The following is a 16095-nucleotide window of genomic DNA, read 5'->3' on the forward strand; positions in this document are numbered from 1 at the left end:
AAGCATTTCATACGTGGTACTGTATCACTAAGAACCTGCTGAAAGGACCAAATGTCAGGGATAATTCAGCCACTAAGCTAATTGTAGTGGAAAACAAGGATCATATCAAGACCAATTTGGAGAGGATTAGCAAAGACGGCTTAGTGAACTGTGTACCATTTATAGAATTTATTTGAAATCCATTCCTAATGAGGTTTGGGAGATAGAAAAGATTGTGAGAAAGAAAGTCAGGACCATTAACCCTGGAGTATTATAAAGCTTGAGAGTATAATTCTTGTCACAAGGTCAAGCTTTTACAAACCAATTATTAGGGATATCCATAATATCAACATACAGATACACACCCAGAAACCTTTTAATTTGAGAGATACTGAACAGCTCTCCTGTATGCTGGTGACCATAGTTTTTTGGAAAAGTTTTGCATCATTGTTGGAAAAACGCTCACAAAGGTTTGATTGTGTCATTTATGTATAGTTCAGTGCAGAGCAATGCAGACAGGCATTTAAGTACAGTTCAGAGATGCACTGAGCCAATGAGAGCACAAAAAGGCATTCAGATAGAATGTGTGCTGGAGCTCCTGGGCATGCGGACTCTGCATATGCAGTACTTCAGTGCTTTGTAGGGCGAAGCCTACTCCCCTGCATGGCTGTCCAACATTGGTCAGTGCATAAAAAAGGCAGAGTCATGGCCTCACTTCCTATCTGCCCCTCCTCACCCTTTTGGGAATGGGAGTAATATGGGAGCAGTCCCTGCAATCCCCACTTTACGGGGCAGCAATTCTGCCTGATCCTTACATGGATTATCCAAGCGAGGGAGGGAAGGCTTCTTGTGCTCCCGTCTTTTCACTGGACACCATTGTAGGGGTGGGGCATATCCGTGCGTACCATTTATATTATTTGTTGCTATTAATCTATCAATTCTAAATAGTTTATCAATCCTTCCATTTGCTGCTCCAGAAGTGTACATGTGAAGCAAAGGTAAGAAAAGGGAACAATATGATCTATCCTAGTTCGAACCCACAATATGATAGTCAATACATCAAGAAAACGTAAAATAATATTGCTTTATCATCACTGCAATTCAAAGACAATTATACTATAAATCTACAGAGGCTCTACAAAGAGTGACAATTTAGTGGCCAGACTGTGCCACCTTTACTCATACTGAGTAGTACATTGCGCCGTGAGTTGTCCCATTTAAATCAATGGGACCAAATGCAGAATATAAGATATTCCACGTAAATAATGGTGGCATGATCTGGCACAAAGGGTCTGATCCTATTTTCACGAAAGTCAAAAGGAATTTTGTCTGTGTTAGGATTACAAGATCTCATTTATTTCTGAAAACACAATCCTCTGTTTTGGATATGAATGTTATCAAACAGACAGCGTTCTGACATTACTGAATGATGAAATATAAAGAGATGTTGGACTGTGTAGCAGAAAACCTTTGTTTACCACATACAGTAGACCTCCATGGTTACTAACACCTTGGGACTGGAGGTTGCTCATAACTCTGAAACGTTCATAACTCTGAACAAAACGTTCTGGTTGTTCTTTTAAAAGTTTACAATTGAACATTGACTTAATACAGCTTTGAAAAGTAAAAGAAAAATATTGCTTTCCCTTTATTATTTTTAGTAGTTTACATTTAACACAGTAGTCTACTGAACTTGGTGGTTGTTGTTTTTTCTTTTTAGTTTCTGCTGCTCATGATTCGTGTACTTCTGGTTCCAAATGAGTTCTGTGGTTGACTGGTCAGTTCATAACTCTGGTGCTCGTAACTTTGAGGTTCTACTGTATTTGATAATTAGCAAAAATGCCAAGGGCAGCACGGACAAGAATGAAGGTCTATGGATTTCTCTGTTAATATGATCTATGACTATGTAAAGATTTCCACTTGAAATCTCCACAGTGATTTCCACAGTGAAAGACTGTTTAAAGTCATATTGTTAGCTAATCAACTGGAAGTTTTTTCACTCATTTCTTAATTATCAGAAGCCAACATTTTATATTTCAACCCAGTTCATCTTCAGAAAGAAACAGACTATAACTGTTCATGTGTAAAAATTCACTACAATTACCTGGGCCATGGAGCTTTGTGGGTTATAGATCAAGTTTTTAAATGTGCGTCTGGATACCCACTTTAGCTGGTGAAAGAAGGAAGTGCTGTATGTGATTTGTTGGAAATCTGCACTCATCTTCCTTTTATTTTCCAAAGACAGCTTCTCTAATTCTGCTTTTGTTTCTTTGTAGTAAGGGGAACTGGAAAACAGCTCCGCTAATTTCTCAGCAATAGTCTTATCACCACCGACCTCTTCAATGGTTTCTTCAGATTAAAAAGAAAAATATTGTTGTAGGAGCAATAGCAGTAGAAAGCTAAAGACACAAATTAGTTCATGGCAGTTTAGGTATACTGAAGTCATCCCCATCCCCCGCCGAAAGGGCTACATTTTATCCTCAAAATCTCTTACCATAAATAAATAGAGATCAGACTGAACCAGAATCGCACATCCAAACCTACAGAATGTTACAGCAATTCAGATCAGGATTCAAGCTTCAAAGCTCAAGTTTATTTCCATATCGGGCACAAAGGAGAATCCCAGCAACGGGATAGCTAGGACCAATTTGTGGACCATGTGGAAATGTTTGTGGAAATGATAACATGCACTGTACAATTTGTTGCTGGGTACAATTTATTGCTGGGTATTTTAAGTGAATACAGTTGTGGCCTAGTTCAACCACATCTATTGCCTCCTACCTTTTTTTCCAGGGTGGCCAGAATATCTAATGGCAAACCAAACATGTCCCAGAATAAACTGTGTGGTTCAGATGCCAAGACTGTAACACAATTTTCTTTCCATGTTCTCAGGGAGCTTGTATTTTCTGAATGCAACTCCCCAAGAAGTTCCCTGAGAATGTAAAGCAGAAAACTACGTTAAAATCTTGGAGGCTGAATCACACAATCTAGTCATAATCTTACCCACAAGTAACTGCGGGCACAAAATTAGAAACAAAAGAGTTTTCCGCTTTTAGACAAGAAGCGTCATATGGAGCAATGCTCCAGTATGTACTCCTCTCCCAGGCAGATGAGACATCTGGAGTGCCTGTTGTTAATAGGCATGGTACAACTGCACAACTGGCAGGTCTTGAAGCCCAGAGACTTGGAATCTGGCATGAGGTGGGAATACCCTTGTGTACAGGAGGGGTGTTGGAAAGCTCTTATTTAAGTCCCCCTCCCAACAGGCAAAGCAAAGAAAGTAAAGTTAAAAATTAATAAATTAAATCTTAAAAAGCTAAACGAGCTCACATAGTGAGTTAAGAGAAGCTATGTTGCATGAGGCTCATGCTGCAGGTGCTCCGGCTCGCACCACAGTTAGTAAGAAGGAACAGAGTAATGGTTGCAGCCACTCCACCTCTTATCCTTCACCTATAATAGCCAAGAGGTCATTAGGGGTTCAGGTGTGGCCATAACAGATACTATTCAAAAAGAATCCAATCTCGCACACATGGGGTGCATGTGCATCATGAGCGGGATCAGCGTGGACAATCACTTGACCTCTAGCTCCCATACCTGATAAATTGCATTGACTGACAGGTTCTGATTTGCTGAGTGTCACAGCAGTTGAGTCTCCATTAATGATATCCAGAAAAAAATCAGCAGGATTGTTGTATGGCTCGCATTCATAACCTGCAAAGAAATAATATCAGATCTCTAAAATAAGTCATTCAATAGATGGGAGAAATATGTTGCAATATTAAGGGTAATATTCTTAAATCTGTCTTAAAGGGAAAGCAATTAGATAGCCCACCATCAAAAGGTACCGTCTAATGTAACAAGTCAGCTTCACCAAAGACAAAAATAGAATGGGCCAAAACTACAAAGTTCACATGTGTTTGGTTCCAGAATTTTATTGGTTCATTCCATTATGGAAATTGGATTAATGGCACAGTTCAGATTTGGATGATCATCGTGCTTTCAAAATAGGGGCCTGAATGAGAAACTGAGCTGTCTGAAGTCTATCCAGACAAAACAGTGATAAATTTAGGGTGGCATAAAGCATCTAAAGGATTTGGAGGGGATGGTCCCTATTTTCACAACATCGGTGTACTGCTGGATCCCTGACTCCTTCTGGATTCCCAGGAAGCATTAGTAGCCTCAAGTGTCTTTTTTCCATTTGATTGTGAACATTTCTCTCTTTCACGAATCTCATAACAATTATCCATGCCTTGTGATTTCCTTATGGAATTATTAAAATATGCTTCCCATGGGGCTACCCATAAAGACCATTCAGAAATTATACTCTGTTCAGAATGCAGCTGCTCACTTATTTAGCAGGGTAGGCTGTACAGAGAACATTAGATCAGTTCTCCAAGGTCTGCAGAGGCTTCCTCCTGTTCATTTCTGGATGCAATTAAGGTATTGATAGTAATTGTTAGGATATAGATATTCAGGCCTGTCGGTAAAGGCCTGTACTCTAAGAATTTAGGTGTATTCTTATCACTTGGCTAGTTATAGAGGTATAAAAGAAAGAATCAAAATCACTGTCTGCCAGTGTAAGATCCTTCTCTTACTGTGACAGTCTGAGGCCCTGTTCTCAGGCTAAGGCCTTTGGCTAAGCAACAGAGGCAGCCATAAGCTGGGAAGCGACTGGTCACATCCTCACATTCCAAACTAGTCACATTGAAAGAAGGTGCTATTGGGCTGTTAGGAATACAATTCTGTCCTGATAGTGCCTATCACCTCCAGAGAAAGGGAAGTGCCTAGAAAATGTAAAAGGAAACTTAGTTTGATAGCATCCTGTCTGGCAAGAACTCACTTATCAATAGCTGGGATGTGAAATCCTCACTTCTGTATTGTTTTGTCATTATAGTTCCCACTTTGCTATTGTTTGTCTGTATAATCTCTGTCTGGTTCTGTGATTGTTTCTGTCTGCTGTATAATTAATTTTGCTGGGTGTAACCTAATTAAGGTGGTGGGATATAATTGGTTACATAATCATGTTACAATATGTTAGGATTGGTTAGTTAAATTTCAGGAAAATGATTGGTTAAGGTATAGCTAAGCGGAACTCAAGTTTTACTGTATAGTCTGCAGTCACTCAGGAAGTGAGAGGGTGTAGGGGGGGGAATGGTAACAGGGAATGGGGCTGGGGAAATTGGAATCATGTTTGGCTAAGGGCAGGAATGGGAACAGGGACACAGGTGTAAGGCTCTGTGGTGTCAGTGCTGGGAAGGGGGACACTAAGGAAGGAAACTGGAATCATGCTTGCTGGAAGTTCACCCCAATAAACATTGAATTGTTTGCACCTTTGGACTTCGGGTATTGTTGCTCTCTGTTCATGCAAGAAGGACCAGGGAAGTAAGTGGGTGAAGGAATAAGCCCTCTAACAGTAATGTATCAAATTCTCAAAGATTTGGGACTTGGCTACCTAATGAACAAAGTCTCTCTCTATGTGCATTCTTAACAGCTGCAATTGGCTAAGATGCTCTTGCTCAAAAGTCCTTATACTCAAACATCCAGGATTTGCAGGCAGGATGTTATTAGCAGTTTGCCACTGACTCTGGAACATGCTTGCCCCATTGCTCTGACAGAGTCTATTAGAATATTCAGATAAACATTTTAAGCACATTATTTCGCAACACTGCTAAGACTTCTGAATTAGGATATGTGGTTAGAAAACATTTGGTGGTTTAAAATATTAAAAATTGCTGTATCTTAATAGTGTTTATATCTCACAGTCCACTTTTGATGCAAGCGCTACAGGAAGATAATGAGCCTTGATGATTACATATGCCCACTTTGGTCTTGGGATATAAAGCTTTTATCATAGTCCATCATCTCAGAGGCCACAGTGACAGGGACTCATGTCTTAAATAAACAATATTTGCTACATTGTTTTAATACTGAATGCATTTTTAAACAAGATTTCATTCCTTACTTATACAGTAGGGCCCAGATCCTCAAAAGTATTTAGGTGCCCAACTTCCACTGAGATCAATGGGAGTTAGGTGCCTAATTACCTTTGAGAATCTGGGTCAAAATCAGTATAATATGCTGGGAGGCTAGAGGCCAACATCAATACAATGTGCTGGAAGACCACCTTTGTGACTTTGAAAGCTCCCTTTGAAAGCTCACCAATAGATTTGAAGTACTGCAGAGCATTCCGAGCAGGGCCGTGGTACAACAGGCTTCCTGCAGCCAGTAACGTCAGGCTATCAAACAATCTGAATATGGAGTACCGGGGCTGATGGAGTGAAAAGATAATTGTTTTCCCCTGACTTGACATCCTGAATGCAAAAAAAAAAACCCACACCACAAAATAGGAGAGGCATTAAACATCTGCAACTATTCCTTTTCTCTTATATTTTCTTTCTGCTATGAATGGCTAATGCCACTCAATCTGAAGTAATGACAAGCATATCCAGTCAAATCCTGGAGTCCTCTCTCAATTTTTACTCAAGCCTTACTGACGCAAGTGCCCATTAACTTCAGTAGTAGCTTAAGTAAAAACTGAGTAAAAGAAGAATACGGACCTCAGAATTTGGCCCACTATCCATAAATTATTCCCTTATAATGAATTATTCTCATGATGTGTACCTAAGCATTCATTATTCTCTTGATGATTTGATATGTGAAATGAGGTGAAAGGCCACATATTTTCCAACGAACGATTTATAGAAAATAAATTCTTGTGCAAATATTTGTAACTTCTTGGGATAAGTGGCATATTGTTTTACAAGATATAATGGAGCAAACAAAGCAGAAGAAAGTTTAAAAGGGCCAAATCCTAAGGCCCTTAGGAAGTGGGATAAAGAGAAAGTAGGGAACATCAAGTCTTGGCCAGATTCTAAACTCCCATACCTACAGGACAAAGTAATGTAAGTTAATGCAGAAGCTTTTAAGTGTAAAGTAACTAGCAATGCTCTTCCTTCCATGAGGTGTGGCATTCCCTCACCCACTCCAAACACATGACACACTATTCAGAGAGCTGTCCCAGGGATATTGAGACCTGGCAGGGTAGGTAACTGTGGATGCATGAGATTTCTATATCAAAGTTTCTTTCCCTGGGCAGATCCTCCAAAAGGATTTGTTTGTTGGTCCAAATTCCCTGCCCCTTTTGGCACAGTGTGGGTTGTGGGACAGGAGACAAGAGTCTGACCCATTGTAGTGAGGCAGAATGGCCTCCCACTGAGTCAGAGGGAGAGGAGCCACTCTGTGATCCCTAGTGGGTGGAGCCAGACTAGGCTCGCCCCCTCCTGCAGAAAGCTAAGGGGTGGGGCAGGAAGTATAAAAGGAAGAGCTTGTAACCCAGTTGAGTCTGAGCCAGAGAAGGGAGCAAATGTCTCCTGGCTGCTGCAGCTCCCTGGAGCAAAACCTGCACTGTGCCTTGCCATGTCCTGCCACTGGAGGGGACTGACCCAGGCAAAGAACTGCCAGGACTGCCACTCACCACATATGCCGAAGAGGCCAGGGACAATCCTGAGCTGCAGGTACATGATAATGGGCAAGCAGAAAGTAGCCCAGGGATGGCCAGCTATGGTCCGGTTGTATTGTTGCCTGAATCCAGGTCAGTGTGTTGTGACTGGATTCCCCCCTGACTCGGTGGAACCATTTGCCACTGTTAGGGCCCTGGGCTAGGACCTGGTGCAGTAGGGTGGACAGCTTCCCCACCTTAGGCCAAGGTGCCTGCATTTGTCTGCTGTCTGCCTGCATGAGGATGACAGACTGTTTGGTGTTCCACGCTGCCTGAAGGCCTGAAAACTCTAAGACTATTTGATTCCTCTGTCCTGGCTGAGGGCTGGAGCCCCGAGACTGTTTGTTTGCCCTACACTCTCCTGCCAGATGGGCCTGGACCCCACCGCTTGAATCACAACTTCCCTGGAATGGGGCAGTGCCCCTGTGATGTGGTGAGGCGGAGTGGCCTCCCACTGAGCCAGAGAGGGAGGGATGACCGCTAACGCACTACAAAAAGAAAAGGAGGACTTGTGGCACCTTAGAGACTAACCAATTTATTTGAGCATGAGCTTTCATGAGCTACAGCTCACTTCATCGGATGCATACTGTGGAAATTGCAGAAGGCGCTATACTGATGACATCTTCATCATCTGGACCCATGGAAAAGAAGCCCTTGAGGAATTCCACCATGATTTCAACAATTTCCATCCCACCATCAACCTCAGCCTGGTCCAGTCCACACAAGAGATCCACTTCCTGGACACTACAGTGCTAATAAACAATGGTCACATAAACACCACCCTATACCGGAAACCTACTGACCGCTATTCCTACCTACATGCCTCCAGCTTTCACCCTGACCACACCACACGATCCATCGTCTACAGCCAAGCTCTGCGATACAACCGCATTTGCTCCAATCCCTCAGACAGAGACAAACACCTACAAGATCTCTATCAAGCATTCTTACAACTACAATACCCACCTGCGGAAGTGAAGAAACAGATTGATAGAGCCAGAAGAGTTCCCAGAAGTCACCTACTACAGGACAGGCCTAACAAAGAAAATAACAGTACGCCACTAGCCGTCACCTTCAGCCCCCAACTAAAACCCCTCCAACGCATTATTAAGGATCTACAACCTATCCTGAAGGATGACCCAACACTCTCACAAATCTTGGGAGACAGGCCAGTCCTTGCCTACAGACAACCCCCCAACCTGAAGCGAATACTCACCAGCAACCACATACCACACAACAGAACCACTAACCCAGGAACCTATCCTTGCAACAAAGCCCGTTGCCAACTGTGCCCACATATCTATTCAGGAGACACCATCACAGGGCCTAATAACATCAGCCACACTATCAGAGGCTCGTTCACCTGCACATCCACCAATGTGATATATGCCATCATGTGCCAGCAATGCCCCTCTGCCATGTACATTGGTCAAACTGGACAGTCTCTACGTAAAAGAATAAATGGACACAAATCAGATGTCAAGAATTATAACATTCATAAACCAGTCAGAGAACACTTCAATCTCTCTGGTCACGCAATCAGAGACATGAAGGTCGCTATCTTACAACAAAAAAACTTCAAATCCAGAGTCCAGCGGGAAACTGCTGAATTGGAATTCATTTGCAAATTGGATACTATTAATTTGGGCTTAAATAGAGACTGGGAGTGGCTAAGTCATTATGCAAGGTAGCCTATTTCCCCTTGTTTTTTCCTTCCCCCCCCCCCCCCCAGACGTTCTGGTTAAACTTGGATTTATGCTGGAAGTGGCCCACCTTGATTGTCATGCACAGTGTGGGGAAAGTGGTCAGTTTGGATGAGCTATTGCCAGCTGGAGAGTGAGTTTGTGTGTGTATGGGGGTGGGGGAGTGAGAAAACCTGGATTTGTGCTGGAAATGGCCCACTTTGATTTTCATGCAGGTTGTAAGGAGAGTGGTCACTTTGGATAGGCTATTACCAGCAGGAGAGTGAGTTTGTGTGTGTGGTTTTTGGAGGGGGGTGAGGGGGTGAGAGAACCTGGATTTCTGCAGGAAATGGCCCACCTTGATTATCATACACATTGTGAAGACAGTGGTCACCTTTGATGGGCTATTACCAGCAAGAGAGTGAGTTTGTCTGTGGGGGGGCGGAGGGTGAGAAAACCTGGATTTGTGCTGGAAATGGCCCAACTTGATGATCACTTTAGATAAGCTATTACCAGCAGGAGAGTGGGGTGGGAGGAGGTATTGTTTCATGGTGTCTGTGTATATAATGTCTTCTGCAATTTCCACAGTATGCATCCGATGAAGTGAGCTGTAGCTCACGAAAGCTCATGCTCAAATAAATTGGTTAGTCTCTAAGGTGCCACAAGTCCTCCTTTTCTTTTTGCGAATACAGACTAACACGGCTGTTACTCTGTAACGCACTACAGTAGCTGAATGCAGAATTAGAAGGAAATTCCATTTGTGGAAGCCTGCAGTTTCCCTTTCCTTACATGGGAATAACCCAATCATAAACCAATACATCAGGCTGTGACTATTTATATACTGTATCTTCAATTAAGATATGTTTAGAGAGTACACTTCTATCAAAGACCAGATAGTTCTTTCCCAGTGATTCCCTTGCAGTCACCTTTTCAGGAGCAGCAAGACAGCATTGGCAGTGCTGGCATCTAATCCAGTAGTTGGTTCATCTAAGAACAAGACTGCAGGGTCAGTAATGAGTTCCATTCCAATATTGGTCCTTTTTCTCTCTCCCCCAGATACACCACGAATAAACAGGGTGCCAACCTAGTGCAAAAGAAGCATCAGACCTTTAAAAGGAGATTTCTTTATTTATTTATTAATTTTTTATTAACATTCTCAAAATCCAGGAAAATATTAGGGCTAACTTCAGGTGTTAGATCAGAAATATTTACATGAAACAAAAACATTCACATGATTAAGAGATGAAATTATAGCAATGCTTCAAAAATGAACCAGTTTTCTAACAATAAAATCCATTAAGATCAAGTTAAGATTGTAAATTTAGGTAGCTTTTTAAAAAGCGCCTTATTAGAAGGCTGTAAATTTAAAACAAGAAAAATCTGTCTCTATGCTGTTAATCCCCAGGACTTCTAAGCACCTCAGGATTAAAAAAATACATATAGACCCATATTTAGTGTGTGAATGGTGCCACAAATGGTGGGATGTCGGGGAGCAAAGTGCAGTTCTATTGTGAAAAGTGAGTAGGTAAAAATGCACCTTCTAAGTCAAAAGATCTGCTCCCTGCATGTATGCAAAGTCATATCTGGTTACTTTCAGGACAAAAATAATTTGCACTGCTTTTTACTCCAATGAAAGAGACTGAGATGTCATCTGTTCTTTTAACAGAATTATTTACTAACTTCCATTTGCTCAACCAATCAGTGACATCTGTACATCCCCCATTCACTGAATGAGATTACAGAAGTATCAAAAGGCACCATTTGATATGCAGTATCTTTATTATTGGTGATAATGTGCTTGAAAGAAAGAACTCAGCCTCATTTACAGAACCCAGGGTTTAACTACAGAGATGGAAGTTAGAAAAACCACTTTTTAAATTGAACACATTTGATATAGAAATCACTGAGATACTATGTATAGAACATCACAATGCCATTTTTCAAGTTTCTTTTCAGAGTAGATGTATACGTAAAGGTAGTCTTAACTCTGAATTTCCCGCTTTTCAAATGTTTGTTGATTGTAACTACAACATTCTAATGAGGTTTGTTTGTTTGTTAAATGTTATGTAATTACAATGTTAACTTTCTCATACCTCAGCTTTTTGTTTGGTAATATTAAATACCATGTCATGCTATGCCATGTGTAGATACCTTGGAATCTGCCACTTTGGCCAAATCCAGTTCCCTGATGATTTGGTTCACTCGTTCCTTCTTTTCCTGTTCAGCCACAGTACTTGGCAAACGGAGTGCAGCTGAGAACTCAAAATTTTCTCTCACTGTCAGGGTCCCCATAACCACATCACTCTTACAAGACACAAAAATATTAGCAAGTTTCAGAATCATAGAATATGAATTTGGAAGGGACCTCAGGAGGTCATAAGTCCAACCCCCTGCTCAAAGCAGGACCAATCCCCAACTAAATCATCCCAGCCAGGGCTTTGTCAAGCCTGACCTTAAAAACTTCTAAGGAAGGAGATTCCACCACCTCCCTAGGTAACGCATTCTGGTGTTTCACCACTCTCCTAGTGCTAAGGGGATTTCCACTAACTACTTACGTGAGTAAAATTACTTTTGTTTGAAAGTTAGGGCCCTAATTATCTATGGATCAAATGTGCAGTCCTTATCTCATCAAAACTTAAATAGGAATTTTGCCTGAGTGAGGACTGCAGGATTCAACCCTCTATCTATTAAATTACTGGCATAACTGTACTGGTCAAACATAGGTGCTGGAACTAGGGGTGTGGGAGCACCCCCTGGCTTGAAGCAGTTTCCATCATAAACAGGCTTTACAGTTTGGTTCAATGGCTCTCAGCCCCCCGCTATACAAACTGTTCCAGTACCCCTGTAGTCACGATGTCCCTCTGCATGTTTTCCTATGTACTTTCTTGCATGCTTCAGTACATGCCAACCACTGTCTCTACAGCAGGGGTTCTCAAACTAGGGGTCAGGACCCCTCAGAGCGTCGTGAGGTTATTACATGGGGGGTCGCGAGCTGCCAGCCTCCACCCCAAACCCCGCTTTGCCTCCAGCATTTATAATGGTGTTAAATATATAAAAAAGTGTTTTTAATTTATAAGGGGGGGTCACACTCAGAGACTTGCTATGTGAAAGAGTTTTTCCTAATATCCAACCTAACCTCCCCCACTGCAACTTGAGACCATTACTCCTTGTTCTGTCATCTGCTACCACTGAGAACAGTCTAGATCCATCCTCTTTGGAACCCCCTTTCAGGTAGTTGAAAGCAGCTATCAAATCCCCCCTCATTCTTCTCTTCCGCAGACTAAACAATCCCAGTTCCCTCAGCCTCTCCTCATAAGTCATGTGTTCCAGTCCCCTCATCATTTTTGTTGCCCTCCGCTGGACTCTTTCCAATTTTTCCACATCCTTCTTGTAGTGTGAGGCCCAAAACTGGACACAGTACTCCAGATGAGGCCTCACCAATGTCGAATAGAGAGGAACGATCACGTCCCTCGATCTGCTGGCAATGCCCCTACTTATACATCCCAAAATGCCATTGGCCTTCTTGGCAACAATGGCACACTGTTGACTCGTATCCAGCTTCTCGTCCACTGTAACCCCAGGTTCTTTTCTGCAGAACTGCTGCCTAGCCATTCGGTCCCTAGTCTGTAGCGGTGCATGGGATTCTTCAGTCTTAAGTGCAGGACTCTGCACTTGTCCTTGTTGAACCTCATCAGATTTCTTTTGGCCCAATCCTCTAATTTGTTTAGGTCCCTCTGTATCCTATCCCAACCATCCAGCGTATCTACCTCTCCTCCCAGTTTAGTGTCATCTGCAAACTTGCTGAGGGTGCAATCCACACCATCCTCCAGATCATTTATGAAGATATTGAACAAAACCGGCCAGAGGACCAACCCTTGGGGCACTCCACTTGATACCGGCTGCCAACTAGGCATGGAGCCATTGATCGCTACCCTTTGAGCCCGACAATCTAGCCAACTTTCTGTCCACCTTATAGTCCATTCATCCAGCCCATACTTCTTTAACTTGCTGGCAAGAATACTGTGGGAGACCATGTCAAAAGCTTTGCTAAAGTCAAGGAAAAACACATCCACCACTTTCCCCTCATCCACAGAGCCAGTTATCTCATCATAGAAGGCAATTAGATTAGTCAGGCATGACTTGCCCTTGGTGAATCCATGCTGACTGTTCCTGATCACTTTCCTCTCCGCTAAGTGCTTCAGAATTGATTCCTTGAGGACCTGCTCCATGATTTTTCCAGGGACTGAGGTGAGGCTTAAATTTTCCTTTATTTATACCATGCTACACTATTGTAACGAATAAGGATTAACATCTGCAGGAAAGGAAAACTACACAAGACCAAAGTTCACAAATATGATACCTGTGATGCAAGAGTCCAACAGAGCTTTTCCATCAACAAGCAACGTCTTTTCAGATTTATGCCTCATCCTTTACAATTAAATGCTCTCTACTTTTCAAATCTTATTAACATTGTTTAACTCCTCACGGTGTTATCTGTGCTGAGGGATTTCATGCCCATGAACTCGGGAGATTCCCCAGCACAGAGAAGTCCCAACATCTAGTGGTCTGTTTCCTTGTGCTGGAGAATGCCTGTCTGTGGGAATCTCTCAGGAAATAGAAGCCCAAACCCTTAGTGGATTGGATTCCCAGTGCTAGATAATCTAAAACCACGTTTGGGGTGGGGGGGATATGATAGCAGTCTGTAAAATCATGACTGGTGTGGAGAACATAAATAAGGAAGTGTTATTTACTCCTTCTCATAACACAAGAACTAGGGCCAGCAAATGAAACTAATAGGCAGCAGGTTTAAAACAAACAAAAGGAAGTATTTTTTTCACACAACGCACCATCAACCTGTGGAACTCCTTGCCGGAGGATGTTGTGAAGGCCAAGACTATAAGAGGGTTCAGAAAAGAACTACATAAATTCATGGAGGATAGGTCTATCAATGGCTATTAGCCAAGATGGGCAGGGATGGTGTCCCTAGCTTGTTTTCCAGAAGCTGAGAATGGGCAACAGGGGATGGATCACTTGATGATTACTTGTTCTGTTCATTCCCTTTGAAGCACCTAGCATTGGCCACTGTCAGAAGACCGGATACGGGGCTAGAGGGACCTTTGGTCTGATCCAGTATGGCCGTTCTTATGTGGGAAACCCCAGGACAGGGAAAGTCCATCCTCTGAATGAATGGAGTTTCACCACGTTAGGGAATCCAAGACCATGTCTGGCAGGTATTCTCCAGGATAGGAAGCGCTGCCCCCAAGAGTGGGAATGCATTGTGCTGATGAATCAAAGGCTATACATGGTATGGATTCACCAGGGAAGGGAAATGATGTCCACTGGATATGGAGTTTTCCTGCGCTCTGCCTATAAAGTCAGAGCCCAGCTGACTCAGTTTGCCAGCTGGACCTAATCTCTGCAAAGTGAGGGGAGGGCAGTAGTCTTTCCCTAAAAGATTATGGTACCTAGTTTGGAATTGCGGGAGAGAGTGGTCCTCTGTGGCAGCTCCCCAAAGATGGAAAAGGCCAGCTGGCTAGCGCCAAATGATATCAGCTGAAAAGATGGAGGAATGTCCATGGAACAAGCCCCACGTGGAGAAGCATAGGAAAGATGGGGTACAAAACATTGGTTTTGTGCTGATCCCACATTAATGTTGACTCTGGGAGGAGTAATTTCTCAGAAAAGGTAAAGTATGTTTTCTGATCGCTGTAGCATTGGTCAAAATAACTTCATGGATTTTAATGGAGTTACTCTGGTTTACACCTTTATATCTGGGCCCACAATCTGGCACATTGTATCCAGATGGTATTTTAGCTAGATAGGATAATGTTCATATTTAAGATAGCAAACAGTTGGAGCCTGAACTATATGACAAAGTCTTTTTAAATGGTGGTCTCTCAAATAAGACTCCAGGAGTTTGCTGAATTTTAAGTCTCTTTAAGATCAATAATTTTTTTAAATAAGAAAATTCAGATAACTTACAAGCTTCCAAAGCTAGTTTTTTGGTCATAAATGGCTGATCCATAATCTGCTGCTACTCTTCCACAAGCCAGCCCGTCAGCCTTCCACACCCCCCTTCCCCCCCAAATTTACTGGGAATAATTAGTCAACTATAACTCCAATATGGTCCCTACTCTGGACAGTCCCTACAACAAGTCACACTCCCTCTCCTCATAACTAGACCTGAAAAGCTATGTCTACACTGCAGCTGGAAGTGAGCTTCCCAGTCAGGGTAGACAGACAGAGCTAACTCTGCTCAAACTACTGTGCTAAAAATAGTAGTGTGGACATTGCAGCTCAGGCTTTCAAGATCACCTGACCCCCTCAGTCTGAACTGAAGTGACTAGTCTGAATCTTGTCCAGAGCTGCAACATCCACACTGCTATTTTAGCACACTAACTTGAGTGAAGCTAGCTAGGAGGCTTGTTCCCAGTAGCAATGTGGACATACCCTAAGCTCTCTCTAGGATATTGCACTTGGAGGCAAAAAGAGCAAAGCAGAAATCTGAATACAAAAGTAATAACAGGACAAATGAAAAAACTGTATAATGTAGATAACTTTGTACAAAGTTAACACAGTTGGACCCTTACCCTGACTGACACCTCAAGACAATACTGTAATAAAAATAATATTGAAATAAATGTAAAGGAGACACATCTGAAACAATCAGCAGCTGCAGGTCATTTTCCTGCAAATTTTCAGCAACAATTAAAAACATAACAATTGGGTTGAAAATAAGAGAAGGATTTCATTGTTTTTAACATCTTCTTGTAGTCTTTGAGGCCAATGAAAATAAATTCAAATTCAGGTGAAATTCAGTCAGGGTGATCCAATATAATAACCAAAGTGTAGTAGAAAATGGAAAAACTACCGAACATCACATGAGGTGTTCGTTTACAATAGGAAAAAAATCATCAAAAATTGGGACACTAGAAA

At 42.2% G+C, this 16095-nt stretch overlaps 1 protein-coding gene across 1 annotated transcript in view; it reads right to left on the reverse strand.

The window, feature by feature from the left end:
- The window catches only part of LOC141985777 (broad substrate specificity ATP-binding cassette transporter ABCG2-like), a 34184-nt gene that overhangs the window by 15834 nt on the left and 2255 nt on the right, over positions 1-16095 (reverse strand). The window contains exons 4-8 of the mRNA XM_074949972.1: positions 11311-11463; positions 10086-10243; positions 6139-6290; positions 3574-3690; positions 2084-2328 (exon numbers count right to left, since the gene is read on the reverse strand). Of these exons, the coding sequence (XP_074806073.1) occupies positions 2084-2328; positions 3574-3690; positions 6139-6290; positions 10086-10243; positions 11311-11463 (825 nt within the window). The remainder of the gene's footprint in view (positions 1-2083; positions 2329-3573; positions 3691-6138; positions 6291-10085; positions 10244-11310; positions 11464-16095) is intronic.

This window comes from Natator depressus, chromosome 4, assembly GCF_965152275.1.
Source record: "Natator depressus isolate rNatDep1 chromosome 4, rNatDep2.hap1, whole genome shotgun sequence".
Taxonomy (NCBI): Eukaryota; Metazoa; Chordata; order Testudines; family Cheloniidae; genus Natator; species Natator depressus.